This window comes from Perna viridis, chromosome 3, assembly GCF_037379345.1.
Source record: "Perna viridis isolate PV_CMFRI_1.1 ecotype Kerala chromosome 3, ASM3737934v1, whole genome shotgun sequence".
Taxonomy (NCBI): Eukaryota; Metazoa; Mollusca; class Bivalvia; order Mytilida; family Mytilidae; genus Perna; species Perna viridis.
The window spans coordinates 40548783-40563729 of record NC_142447.1 but is presented as its reverse complement, the minus strand read 5'-3'; the positions used below and the strand labels follow the sequence as shown (position 1 = coordinate 40563729).

At 33.0% G+C, this 14947-nt stretch overlaps 2 protein-coding genes across 3 annotated transcripts in view; both read right to left on the bottom strand.

Moving 5' to 3' along the window:
* Positions 1–118: 118 nt before the first annotated feature.
* LOC148622260 (uncharacterized) lies at positions 119–933 on the bottom strand. The gene is made up of 2 exons (XM_088571978.1): positions 717–933; positions 119–300 (listed from the first exon to the last, which is right to left on the bottom strand). Exons 1-2 carry the CDS (start codon positions 870–872, stop codon positions 136–138), a joined length of 321 nt encoding a protein of 106 aa, XP_088428104.1. The 5' UTR covers positions 873–933; the 3' UTR covers positions 119–135.
* A 1271-nt stretch (positions 934–2204) lies between these two features.
* The window catches only part of LOC148622259 (uncharacterized), an 18254-nt gene continuing 5511 nt past the window's right edge, over positions 2205–14947 (bottom strand). For both annotated transcript variants that reach the window (XM_088571967.1, XM_088571968.1), the window contains exons 2-15: positions 14639–14850; positions 14076–14239; positions 11472–12689; positions 11019–11055; positions 10523–10608; positions 10053–10176; positions 8038–8114; positions 7074–7172; positions 6275–6384; positions 4879–5053; positions 4022–4119; positions 3454–3608; positions 3114–3243; positions 2205–2541 (exon numbers count right to left, since the gene is read on the bottom strand). In XM_088571967.1, coding sequence (XP_088428093.1) covers positions 2515–2541; positions 3114–3243; positions 3454–3608; positions 4022–4119; positions 4879–5053; positions 6275–6384; positions 7074–7172; positions 8038–8114; positions 10053–10176; positions 10523–10608; positions 11019–11055; positions 11472–12689; positions 14076–14239; positions 14639–14838 — 2700 coding nt within the window. In that variant the 5' untranslated portion in view covers positions 14839–14850 and the 3' untranslated portion in view covers positions 2205–2514. The remainder of the gene's footprint in view (positions 2542–3113; positions 3244–3453; positions 3609–4021; positions 4120–4878; positions 5054–6274; positions 6385–7073; positions 7173–8037; positions 8115–10052; positions 10177–10522; positions 10609–11018; positions 11056–11471; positions 12690–14075; positions 14240–14638; positions 14851–14947) is intronic.

Here is a 14947-nt window from a genome sequence, read left to right as displayed (position 1 = left end):
ATGGGCCTATATAATGCAATGAGGAAACAGCCATGAAATAACCAAAACACTAAAACCAATATTGCATGGGTAAGCTCCGCCTCTTTGGGAAAAGATTACGCCTACAAAAAAGCACACATACAAATGTCAATTTTATTAGGTTTCATATAATAAAATACAAATCTTTAAATCCACAGCTTGCGAAACACTCATGTCATAAAATGGTTCAATATTTTGATGAATTTGCGACAATCTAATATTCTCCTCTATTGTTGCCGACGCATCTGCTAATGATATATCTTCCTCGACATCTTGAAGAACCTGCAAAACAGTAAACAATCGTTTTAAAAAAATGAAATATCTATATTTCCAAAAATTAAGGGCCAATATAGGGCATATAAATGACATCACATCGGAGAAAAATTTTACCGATTTCCGATCAAAAGCACAGGTATTTCGGGCATGGACCCCCCCCCCTTTTTGGGTCCCAAGGTAAAACAATAAAATCTTTTCACTTGCGGATTGTGTGGATAGTAGAAAAGGTATTGTAATCGACTGGTTATGGAGTTTTGAGACTTGTTATATGCCTACATATTGTAGAAAATTGTAAATATGGAAAAATAAATTTTACATTTGGGCCAAAAAAGGGGGTCCATGCCCCGAATAGTTGAAGTGTTTAAAAGCCTTCAAAAAGACAATTAGCGTAAATCAGTCTAATTCAATTAAAAAATACACACCTGAGAGAGAACCAAATCATCGCTTTCTACATTTTCAATGTCAAGCCAATCTGGTAGAGAGAATGTGTCTGCCATACTGCCTACTGTGCGGGTTATTAGATTTTCCCGCCAAACGTTATTTTTTTCTGCACGGACTGTCATGGGCGTGTCATTCATGTTACAAATCTTTTACAGCAACGCCTTCCTCGTTAGCCAAATAAACTTCTCACGCTGCACGTTCGAAAGTTTATTTGTCTAACTCGGAATACTATGCTATAAATATAACAAAAATTGTTGAAAAAGGGCAATAACTTAAGTTTGGTTAACATAGTATTTGAGATGTTTGAAAAAGTATACAGCTATGATGGATGTAAAGTGATGACAATAGCTCACAAGGCCTTAAGGCCAGATGAGCTAAAACTTGATTTTCACAAAACATCAGTGATTTGTCTGTTTCTATTGATATGAGCTCTTTTCTGATTTGTTATTTGTTACGGGATTAATTTTGTGATTATTCGAGCTTGAGAGAAGTCAACACCCTTGCCTCAACTGATTAGGGTGTAACCTGTGGTTGTGTTGAGCACCACACAACAGCACTTTATTTTGATCTATGGTCAATTTTCCGGCAACTCTTTATTTTATTATCTTTTTCAATGTAACCATTCAAGTACATTTGCCTTCCAAGTTCAGGCTTAATAAACATTCATTAAAAGCAGAATTCCACTTTTCCAAATGTGTGTTTTACGTTTACAATTCTATTTTGATAGCCCCACTTATTTGAGTGGGGCTATACATGTATTGCAATCACCTTCTCTGTCTGTTACATTTTTTGAAACAAATTCTCAGCTTCTATTGGAGGAATGCTTAAATATTTGGTATATTGCTTTCAAATGACAACTTGTACTGTGTCTCCCATCTCATCTACTTTCTGTTTACTGATCAACTTAGTAATTTTTCAGGTGGTACATAATGGAAATTATTGTAACAGATTTCTCAGCTTCAGTTGGGGGGAATGCTTAGATATTTGGTATATTACTTTTGCATATGGACTGTATCACCCTTTTCAGGTTCCTCACTTATCCACTTCCTGTTTACTGATCAACTATGTATTTTTTCAGGTGGTACATAATGGAAATTTTTGTAACAGATTTCTCAGCTTCAATTACAGGAAATGCTATTATATTTGGTATATTGCTTTTGCATGATGACTTGTACTGTGTCTCCCTTTTCCAGCTTCGACTGAGTAGGGGTATTCCTAACAAGATGTAGCATGCAACATCTTATTTATTTTTACTGTATATCAACTTCTGATTTTGTCCGTTTTCATTTTGTTAGTAGACCCAATAACATCTGCTTTTTACTTTGAACTATCATGAAAAAAGAGAAATAAATAAAAATAGCTCTTTAAATTATCTTGAGAATTTTTTTCTGGATAGGTTGCCGCAAATTAGACAATATATTTTCTCGATAAGTGCTGCATTGGTAGACAAAAATGTAAATACAAAGATATGTAAATCATAAATGATTTATTAAGTATATCCACACCTTAATCAGTACCATGATTCAATCCAAAATACATAAAAAAATCAATATCTCAGTAATGCCACACAATTTGAATATCTGTCTGTCTAGATCTTTAGTACTACAGAACGTAACTCACATCAGTTAGAGAGCTTCAGTTACTGCAAGTTATTCACACAGTGACCAAGACTGTTAACAAGAAATATAATCGTCCATTCCAAGGAAAGAATAGTAACAGAGTTATGTCTAAATTACAAAATGCTGATTTCACATGATGGTCAGTTTTTCTGTATTAGCACTAGTAGTATGGTCTTCTTGGATTATTCTGAAACAAAAACAATATCGTACAATTTGCTATACAATATTTTTTTTCACAAAATAGATATCATAGTGAAACTTGAAACTAAAATGACACTGTATTTAATTTTTTCACTTTTCTTGGTTCTATGTCTATAACTTTTCACAACATTTAAAATATTAAAGTTTTTTTGTATTCACCTTGATCCATTTAAATGATCTGCTTCCAAAAAAAGAGGATCCTCAACCTCATGTTGATTTGAAATTGACTTGATACTTGTACAGTAAATCTGTGACGTAAGAATAAAAAAAAACAACCAAAAAACAAAAAGCAAACAAAAAACAAAAAAACAAAAAAAAAACCCAAAAACACATACATAAAAAATGCAAACATAAATGGAATTAATTCTTTCTTTAACTCATGTTTGTAAATTCATGTTTTTGACACTACATCCCAATAATTGCTCAGGACAAGTACAAGTTTAAAATGACTTGAATGCTGTACCATCTAAAATGAACATAGTACTGAGAAAATATTAACACATACCAGAGGATTAGGTCTAAATCTAAATATAGTACTGAGAAAATATTAATACATACCAGAGGATTTGGTCTAAATCTGTAAGCTAACATCATTCTTTTCCTGTAGGCATCAAACTCATCATCTTCAGCATCAAGCTGGGATGGTCTCTCAATACCTAAACCTCGGCCTTCGACTGACACATTTCCTCTACAATGTATAAGCAAAGTTCATTATATTAATGGCTTGAACTAATGTCATTTTTATCAAACTAACAAACTGAACACTGAGCTATAATATGTACACATATGTATATATGTATTACACAGGAAAATTCACAAAATTGCTCTTTTTTAGGACATCCCTACAATACACTTATATTTGCAAACTTATAAGTTTCCCTGCTAATACATAACTTACTTATTTACAGGGGCTGTGATACCCTGTCCTTCCTGTCCAAGGCCTTCTCCTTCTTTCCAGCCCAACTTTTCTAACATTTTGTATCCTACATTCTCACATGTCAATTTAAATTCTTTGTAGTCTGAAAAATCTGGTTGTCTGCCTTCCTTTAATGCCTGAAATTTTAGAGCTTAAAATGAATCAGTTGATGAGCCAGGACAATTATTTGCATATTTAGGATGATATATTTAAACAAAAATTAAAACGAAATAAAATAATGCATAACAGCTAAGAATATTACAATGGCAGCTATAAATAAATAGAAACTGGAAGTAACAAGCTAATTCCTGTAAAAATTACAACCTAAGATTCGAAATAATTAAAAATTATTTTGGAAGGAAATATTGTAATGTGAAACAGATGTGACACTTGAATGTCCAGACAAATGTAGACACAGATTGAAAATGAAAAAACTACCCCCCCCCCCAAAAAAAAAAAAATTGTGGCATAAACATAACCTATAATTTCATTTTATTTTCTTTCAGGAAAGTAGATACTGATAACCTAAGTCAATTTAATAGTATTATACCTTGTAAGTTTCCATGAATCTTTCAAGTTCATCAGGTGGTAGGAAGTCGCCTATGAAATGTTTGCCTTTATTTGACTCTGTCAATTTATCTGCCCATTCTGTAAATAAAAACCAGTATATGGTATAGTAAGACATTCAGTTATCAAATGTAACATTTCCATGATTGTGTTAATGTTACTTGTTAAGGAATTTCTTTTGGTAAAGCAGATGTCCACTTTTACTTTTGGTAAAGCTGATTACCACTTTTACTTTTGGTAAAGCAGATTTCCACTTTTACTTTTGGTAAAGCAGATTACCTCTTTTACTTATAAAGTTCAATGAGTTTTGGTAAAGCAGATTACCACTTTAACATTTAAAGTTCAATGATACAATGAAAAGTAAAAACTCAACTGAATTTATTGTATTTCTAAATCAGCCACAAAAAAAACAAAAAAACAAAACACAAAAAAAAAGCAAACATACCAAAATGAAGCACTCTTAATGTGAACCTATTGTAACAGATGCCTTCATGAGGGTAGATGTAAAAACTACTCCAATAGCTGTGCTAGTTAAGTTTTTCTTTAGCTTAGTAAAGAGAGCATCAGCTTACAGTGCCAGATATCATTGGTGTAAAGTCAAGCTAGGCTGGTACTGTTGTGAATTTAGTTTTATGGGTACTTTTTTTTAATATTTGTTATATTCAGGCAAACTATAAATTACATCTTCTCTATCACTGATTAATAGGTCATAATACAAACTTCATCAAATTATAAAATTCACCAACAAAAATAGAAACAAAATAACAAAAACAAGGAAAAAAGCAATAAATATTCATAGAATCCCCACAAAGTTTCCATGACAATAATAATTTCACATACCTTTAGTAGCTGTCATTTCATTGGTTCTTTGTTTATGTTCCCATGTTCCGCCATCGACATCTTCATCAGAATCATACTCATATTTCTGTGAAGCTTTTAACCCTGGTAAAGACTGCATCATTGCAGCCTCTTGGGCTTTCTTCTGTGCCATGATCAATTGGTACATCATGTTCATCTACAATAAGTGGACATTAGACCTAAACTAATTGGCTTAGGAATTAAAAGATTCTCTTTAAATTGTGCATTATTTAATCTAATGCAAAAAATCAGCATAAAAAAAAAGTAAATATTTCAAATATATAGAAATCCAAAGAACAGTGAAACTTCTCCAAACAGGACCCTAAAAAACCGGTCTTCCCTTCAACTAACTATTTTCAGAAGTCCCTGCCAATATACCTTACAGCCTGTGTGTTTAGTCTTCAGTAGACCGGACACCCCACAAAACCGTTCATCGGCCGTTTTTTTCATAGTTTTAGTTACATAATTCAAGTAAAAGTAACCTCTCAATTCCAGCCAACCGGTTATGGTTCACCTGTCATAAATATGTCGGCAAAACAATTTATGATTAAGTAATTGTTAATTTTTTCACTGGCCGATTTGCATTTCTTCAGTGGAAACAAGCTAACTGAAGTAAAATTATTACTTTGTTGAAAAGTAGTTTACCAAATCAGAATGAATAATGAATTACCATCAATAACCCTTTGATCTTTAATACACATTCTTTCTAAACAGTGAACATTATTTTTTGGCCGTTTGATTTCAATCAAACCATTAACATATGATGCAAGCTTTAAAATGTAATAAAAAGGCCCAAAGTTTTGAATTGGCATCAAACATGTATCCACCAGCAAACTGATGACCTGAAGGGTTATAAATCACATAAATGGAGACATCTCTTTGTATGCATTGCCATTTTTCACGAAACCGGCCATTTCCTCTTGTCCCAGCAATGTCCAGTTTGGAGAAGTTTCACTGTATTAAAAAGTAATAAAAAAAAGAAAAATGTTTTTTTTAAAAAAAAAAACAAACTTTTTTTTAAATTGAAATTGGTCAGTATTTCTGCTAGGTTAGATTTCTCACATCACACTAACCTTACCTTTCTATAGTATTTCTATACATAATTATATTTATAACTGATTTCTTGGTGTATAAAACAGTATGTAATTAACTTATGACCTATTTTTATTTGTGAGAGAAAGCATTTGAGGTTTGCAAAGTGCCTGTTCCTTCTGATACGTGAGTTATGTATATGTATATAAGCAGGTCATTTGCAAACCTTGTCCAATACAATAAGAATACTTTATATAAAGCAAAAAGAAGTCCTATTACTCCACTTCCTTGACATATGTGACTTCTAATTGCAGCACTTAAAGAATATGTAATGTTCAAATTTTACCTCTTGTTGCTGTCTGATTTGCTTAAGCTGTTCTTCTGAAAGTTCAGAGCTTCCAACCATCTTCATGGCAAAGTCTTCCAAAGTTACCTTAGGTGCATGTTGGGTAGGAACTAAAACAATTATCAGTACATTTAATAAAGTAATTAAAAATCACCTAATGTTTTCAAAGTCCAGGATCTATTACACCATGAACACTACACATTACAAATATCATTTTACAAGAAATAACTGTTTTAGTAAGAGTGAAGCATCAGTGATGTCCTACATATGTAGATCCTCTGACAAAACATGAAGAACTCAAATTCTTACTGTCAGAAGTGACGTATGCAGTTAGCATGTGATTGTTTGAACTTATAATACAGACACACATCATATGTTATCGGAAGTCTTGCATATTTCTGTTGGTCAAGACATCAGCGACATACATGTAACAAGCTACAGCTAGTTGAAATAGATCAGTTCCAATTTAAATACAAATCAAGCTAGACTAGTGAGTAATTTAGCTTTCTAGGTAGAAATCAGCCCTACATTAAACTAATGTGTTTCTACCACTGAACACTGGTGTGATCTTTTGGACACTGTCTTTTAATTTTGAATAGCTGTCAATTATGATGACCATAACCTTTCAATTTGTCATCCATCATCATCAATTGTACTATAGATAGACTCACAATCTGCAGAGTGTAATTTGCTGTCAAAATTTGTAGAAAATATTGAGAATCCATAAAAGTAAACATACTGGTATATTGATGAGCAAAAAGGAGAAACTGGTTTGGTTAAATTGTTCAGAAACACTGACCTCCTGTTAAAACTGGAGGAAGTTTTTCATCTTCAGGGCCCCATCTGCTCTTTCTTTTCTTGCCTCTTGCTTCCTGTTGACTATCTTCCAGTTGGTCGCCTAAAATACAAAGTACATCTATGTGTCAAGATCAAGTTGTAAATCTGCAGTAAATTTATACCAACATTGCCAAAAGATGATAAATATTCTCAACAAGAAGCATCAACAAAACAAACATTTAGTAGCACTCCAGCTAAGAATCATGCAAAATGTAATTCATGGGTAAAAAGCCTATATATTTTTTTTTGATATTTTGTTTGAAATGTCATAGTAAACAGAAATTAACATGTGGTTTTTCATATAACCCGTGCTCTTAGGAGATAAAAATTGTATAGAATGCACTGTAGATTTCAAAATTAAGGGAGATAACTCTGTAAAATGACGCTCAAATACAATAGAATCTATTGAATTTTCAATGTTGATTATCTCCTAAGAAAAGGTAGATTTGAATGAATAATTTCACATTTCATAGTACAGACCCATAAAACAACTTAATTGCAAAAATAAAAATATGTAGCCTTTTCTGGGGTGTATCACATTTTTCAGATTTTGCATGATTCTTACAAAGACAGTTACTTGATTTGTAATTCTATCTCATGAAAAGGGAACTTGAAATTTGACAGCATTTGAAATTCACTACATGTGTCATATACCAAATTTGAAATCCAGCCATCCATAGTAAGTAGAGATAACTGCCATGAAGTTTGGACAAAATGAGGGAATGATGATTTCTATATACATGTACCACCGACTCTTTGAAATGCAGTAAAAATAGTCCAATAAATTGAAATACAAGTACAAAAGTACCAAAGAATACCAGCAATAAATTAAAGAATAAATTAAGCATAGAAAGGTTAACCTTTATAGCTGCGGACAACTTAAGAAAAAAAGATTGATTTATTTCTAAAGAATACCATGTTCTTACCACTATATTGTCCTGATAGCTGCATGACTCTGTATCTGTAATATTTGTATGCATCACTTTTTTGTTCATACAAGAACCTGAAATGTAAGAATATATATAGCATTACAATAAACCAAAATCAATTTTATAACCAACTATTATGGTTAACTGCTAACACTTATAATTTCCAATTTTTCTACACAGTAGAGCGGTTATTACTCACTTATAAAAATAATTGAAGTTTTGAGAAAAAAAAATACCCTAGCATTTTCTCCCTATATCCTTGGTTCCTAGAATTTTCTCCCAATACCCTATGTTTCTAGCATTTTCTCCCTTTACCCTAAGTTCCTAATATTTTCTCCCTATACCCTAGGTTCCTGGCATTTTCACCCTATACCCTGGGTTCCTGGCATTTTCTCCCTGCACCCTTGGTTTCTAACATTTTCTCTCTGTACCCTAGGTTCCTAGCATTCTCCCTATACCCTAGGTTCCTGGAATTTTCTCCCTATACCCTAGGTTCCAAGCATTTTCTCCCTATAATTGTGTAACAAACAATACATTAATTTGGTCTTTGAAATCAAAATGAATTGTGTATGCTAATGCAAAAATGCAAAATATATACAAATAATTGGTGTGGCTGTCTAAAGATGATACATAATAAAATCTTTTGTTAAAAGATATTCTAACAACAAACAGATAGAGCTAGTAATTGTATTTGTGGAATATAAGTGTTAGGAGGACGCCTCATTTCTTGTTTTTTCATCTCCTATTCAGCTTAAATACTAATACATATTGAGCCACATACTGATTGTGGGAGCAAGTCCTTTAACCTTTTAATAAATTTGTTTCCTATACAATATCTGCAGTGTGTCTTTTTCTGTGCTGTATAGGAAATATATTTCAAAGCAAGTAGTGATTAACTCAATCTACAGGGCATACTTAATATATTTAAGGTGAAATAATGGTGATGATATTGCATTTTCTTGGCTTCTAAAACAACCAATATAAATTATTGATTGATTGAATATGGTTTAGCATTCTATGGCAGATATTTCATGTATTTCAGGACAAGAACAACTCACTAACTGAACAGAAGCAACAGCCAACAGGACACATTATTCTAACTTAGAGTCAACCAGTTGTTACTCAGTGTCTTTAATAACTGCATGCTTAGGAAAGAAGTGATTACCAACTTCATGATTGTTGGTGTCACTTAGCTCAGGATCCAACCCATGACCTTGCACACTCAAGGCAAGCACATACCATGAGAGGGAGGATGGGTGATGCAGTTCTCCATTTGAGGAATCTGGACACTGTTCAGTATTGTTTGATTGTAGAATTATCCAGTTCTTTTTTAACATTGTACAATAGTATGTCTTTCCACCCACTTTTTCAATTGAACAAAACCATATTTTTGGGATATCTCTCTGAGATTCCTTTTCTTAATTATATTATCATTATTGTAAAAAAATATATTTACCAATGTAAGCTACTGGAGAAACTTCCTAACATTATTGAATTGAAGTCAAAGCTCAAATATTCACATGATATTATTGCACTGAGGAATAATCAGATGTTAATTTTTGAGAGAAGATGGACACCTTTCGGACACATATTTCCATAAATTGTATCCCTTTGTATTTATGTGTTGCTGTAAAAATAACTTCCATAGGCAGAAAACTAATTCCTGAATTATTTAACCTTAAAAGAATGTTAGAGATCTGTAAGAGTGTTTATGAAAGTAGTTTTTTTCCCTTTTCTATGTTATATTGAAAAATTACTATACTAATTAAAAAGAGTCTTCAATAGTCTTCATTTATCTCTACTTTGTGTGAATCTTTAAGGATACCCCATACATTGTGATCAAATGATGATGGCAGGTTTTCTTTTTTTTAAATTCTCACAGAAAAAATAAATAAAATATAAACTATCCAATCTTCAAAATTTTCCAGTACACCTTTTCATGGACTTTATTTCACTTGTCATGGGAAACAGACACTACCAGCCCATACCAACCATGCCTAACTAACACCTACCAGTAGTCTGGATTCTTGCGGCTAGTACAAAAGACTCTAGCCTCTACCTCAGCACCTCCAACTGCAACATCAGCTGCTAACTTCTCTATGTTGGCAGTGGTCACTGGATCCTGTGGTGGAAAAACTAGAAGCAGCCTATCAGAATTGATTGTTCTTGGGGTCTAACTAGCATTTAAATATAAACAATTGTAAATTGTTCTTTTTGCTAAATGATCTTTAGTTTTAGGTTATGATCTTGGCAGGAATTTTTGGAGGTGTTCATCCAATTTAAGATATTTTTTTGTATTATTGTACACTGCAATCAACTAACTCAATGAAGATGATGAGCATTTCGTACAGGTACTACACATCTATCCTTCCTTTGTGCAGTATTACACATTATACATTAGAAATCAGTATTAAAGCAACATGTTCTGAGATTTCACCACTAATCTTAGGGGTAATGTAAATACCAAACTTTAGATACATACCTTCTACAGATGGTTGTCTTTCTCCTTCCATTGAATCAAAAACATTAGACATCACTGGTTTATATCCATCTTTCTCTTCTTTAACACTGTTAGAAATAATAAACCATGAACTGTTTATTTCTCAATAAAAAATGACAAATAACACACTTTGAACTTTGAACATTGTAATTCATTTTATACACAACCAGCTTTCTAAATCAGGCAAAAATAAAAGCATTACATGTATTACATCTCTGTGAAAACAAGACCCAGAAAAAGTAACTTGATGGTAAACCATAATAAACTAAATTGTTCATTTCACCACTTCAACAGAAATGATGCAAGAATTTAAATACTTCAAGTAATAAGTGACTTTTTATTATCTTATGGTCACATGAAGGTCATCACTAATTTTAATGTTGCTTTTTGAAATAAATTACAACAAAATTGAATTAAAATTTTATAATAGTAATTTTATTTTAATAAAAGTTGCAACTAATATCCTGCATGATCTTACCCCATCTCTTTTTTCACATGGAAAGACAGTGTCTTATCTGTAAAATAATATACAGACAAATGAAACCTAATATACATCAATTCTCACAATGTTTTAAAAGCTTAGCACAAGACTGTTTCTGAAGATCTATAAACCTCTAATGGACATAGCTTCCTTTCATGATGACATCACTGGATTAAAAAATAATTTTATATAACACCACAATATTTTCCCATGAAACTTCAGAGATTTACTATACAGCATTTCGATCAACAACTCTACAAAGATAAATTTATTCTTAATTGATAGAAAAAGGAAAATGGGACAGTTATTTCATTTCCAGGCATTTATGAAAAAAATATGAAAAATGAAAACTGAAGGCTATCATTGATGGAGTAAAGTATTGTGACATAGTCAACTAAGAGAAAATATAGAAAGAGATATTTGTTAAATAAATATGGGCACATAGCTAACCTGGAGAATCTGCTTCAGTAGGTACTGACGGATCATATTCATCAGCATCAGCCTTTACATTCATAAGGTTGCCATAATCATGAAAAGCCTGCTTCTTTATTGGATTACCATAATCATCAAAGTCTATGGGCTCACTTTTTATTGGGTTTCCATAATCGTCAAATAACTGATCTGATTCACTATCAATAGGATTTCCATATTCATTAAAGTTTCCACGTCTCTCCTCTTTAAACACAGCACCATTAGAGTTTCTTTTAGAATGAGAAAACCGTGAATTTCTTTCAAGAGTGGGTGATGTGGGTTCAGAGGGATCATACTCTTCAGGTCTATTCTTTTGCTGCTCAATGACATGAGGAGGAATGAAACGTGTTGGTGGCATGTTTTGCATCATTGGCGGTGCTCCAGGAGGTGGAGGAGGTGATGTAAACATTGGACGAGGAGGAAATCCAGGAGGCTGTGTTCCAGGAGGAAAAGAGTCTGGTGTAAACTGTGACTGTCCATGAAATGCTGAAGGGGGAGGTGGAGGGGGTCTTGTCTGCAACCCTAAGAGAGTCGGTGGTCCTTCCTGGGCTGGAGGAGGTGCACCTGGTACTATTGTAGAGTGTGGCTGAAGACCTGGTGGCAATAAATGAGGTGGTACTTGCACTACACTAGGTGATATTTGAGGAGGTCCATCTGAGCTAGGAGGAAGTATCTGTGGCATGCCTGGAGGTTGTGGTATCACATGTCCAGGTGGAATCACAGTTCCAGCTGGTTGAGGGGGAGGAAACCTATGCCCTGGAGGAAGAGCAATTAATGGTACAGGCTGTGAGTTGGATGTTGGTTGTTGCTGGAAAGCTTCAGAAAGTGGTAATTGTTGCACAATTTGTGGCTCAGGGCTTGAAACCGGTGGTTCAACAGTCTGTTGCATTAAAGGTCTAGGTGGCAGGCTCATTCTTTGCTGCTGACCTGGTGGGTGTATGTTTTGTGCCATGAGAGGGGGTGGCTGACTTGGAATTTGTCCTGGGGGCCTTGGTGGTGGAGGCCGTGGCATTGGTGTTAGTTGATGCTGATTTTGTGGTAGCATAGGTCTTGGTGACTGGCTTTGAGATGAGAACTGATTTATATGTTGTTCCTCAATGATCACATTTTTATCATCAGCCAGTTTTGGCTGTTCTATTTCTTGTTGTTTTTTAGGTTCTTTTTTCTCTTCTTTGTCAGATGGCTGTGTCTTATTAGCTAAAAATGTAATTCATAAACTTAATTGACATTTTGTGAAAAAAATGTAAATTTTGTTTCTATTTTCCTAGCATTCAGGATACTATATGACTACTTGGTAATTCAGTCATACCATGATTTTAATAAATAAAATTAAATGGAACAGTTACATGTCTGGACTTCTGTCACCATTAAATATTTTTCATGACAAAGTATTAGTCAATTTAAAAAAAAAGCGTAGGTAAAAATTTTCAATATTACAATAAGAAAATTTTGTCAAGTATTGGTTCACTTTGTTCGGAGTTCCAGATTAAATAAAGTATGCACAACTAAAAATAAATCTGTTAAACATGCAAAAATCCAAAATTATACATCAGAAAAAAAAAAGCTTTAACAAGCTAATCATCACCAAAAAAACTTTAGAATATTATGATTTAATACAGTATGGGTTACAGACCTCTCAGACTAACTGACAGATGGACAGACCTCTTGTGGTTACAAAATATGATTTGTTATTATATAGATAGCAGTGTTTTATTGAATGTTCCCAGCGTAATAAATTTTGATAATTCACACTGTCAACTAAATTTGGTAATTTCACTCCCGCACTTTCTCCCGCCAAAACGTCACAACTTTGATATCAATCTGCCATTCATAGAATTTAAAATTCATATTGAAAATATTGATAAATCATGAAGAAAATCTATACAATAAATGGGATAATCAATTAGTTATTGTGAATTACCAAAATATTATTACTTGTGCCAAGAATGCTTGAGGGTTTAACTCGTGCGCGGAACAAGTTCCCCATATTTGTTAAATCTTGGTGTTCTTCGGCACTTGTGATAATATTTTGGTTATTCACTGTTTCCAATTAATTATCCTATTAATCTCTGGTGATGCAGGTCAAATTTGAAAAAAAATCTGAAGCCTGCAATGTCTCAGTGATGGAAAGAACCAAAGGCAGAAATAATCAAATCAAACTAGAATAAAAACCAACAGATATACAGGTACTGTATGGTGTAAAACAAATAAAAACCAACAGATATACATGTACTGTATGGTGTAAAATGAATAAAAACCAACAGATATACATGTATGGTATGGTAGGTTATTTTAGCAGGTGTAAAATTTGGTGACTATAAAGGAAAAAGTAAACAAAATTTTTTAGCATTTCTAATTTTAGCTGATGATAAGTGGTGTACTAAGTACTTATCTAAATATTTAGCGAAATATATTTTTATGTATTACAGAAAGATCACTAAAATATGCCAAAATTACCTTCTATATGGTAACTTAAAAAAGATAAATCTGAAAAATATTTGATTCTAAATTGAAAATGATCTTGCATTGAACTGAAAGTTCTGGAATTTCTATAAAAAACAGTAAACCTGGACTGATGCAAACCTAAAGCTAAACCTTGCATCTGTTTAAACCTCTCCATAAAATTTCCATCATTGACAAAAAATGTAGATGGGCCTGAAGATGCTGGCTTGGAAGCTTCTTTCTTTGGTTCTGTTACTGCCACTCCAAACTTAGTCTTCTTTGCAGGAAACCCAGGTTTCCTCCCACTGCAAATAAAACAAAAGTTCATTTCAACAGCAAAAATGTTAAGGCAATTGAAGCAAGGTACATGAATGATTTTGAAAATAAAAAATAGGCTATGACAGAGGCAAGGAAGAAAAACAATGTACATGTTTGCATTTTATAATCAAAAGGTGTCAATAGATACCTGTATTACAGTAATATCAATGGGAATATAATAAGTCAAAAGTGTTGCATCCCTTCAGTATTCAAAACAATTTTCAGAACCCTTAAGACTAAGTACATGTACATGTACCAAGTTTGATCAAAATCCATTGAAAGATACTGATTCTAAAATGTTTATTTGAGTATGATGAAAAAAGGGATGAATAATAGTTTTGCTATATCTTTTGTTAGAGGATGTAAAATGTACTACAGTGTCTTACACTGTTGGAGTGCTTGAGTGTGCTGCTGAATGTTGTGTGACTGCGGCTAGTTCATCTGCTTTCATCTTTTCAAGAATTTTCCTTTTCTTTTCTTCTATAATCTTTTCTTGTTCACTCATCTGAGACATCTTTTCTTTATAGCTAGTATTTGTGTAACCCAGAGTATTGGGTGTTTGTGGTTGTTTCTGTTTATTAGCCATCTTGAATTACACCTACAATTGTAACAATATACTATACAAGATAGTATGGGTTGAAATTTCTTTTGGGAAGACCCGAGCCCTGGACTTTTTATCTTTTGTACACTAAGCC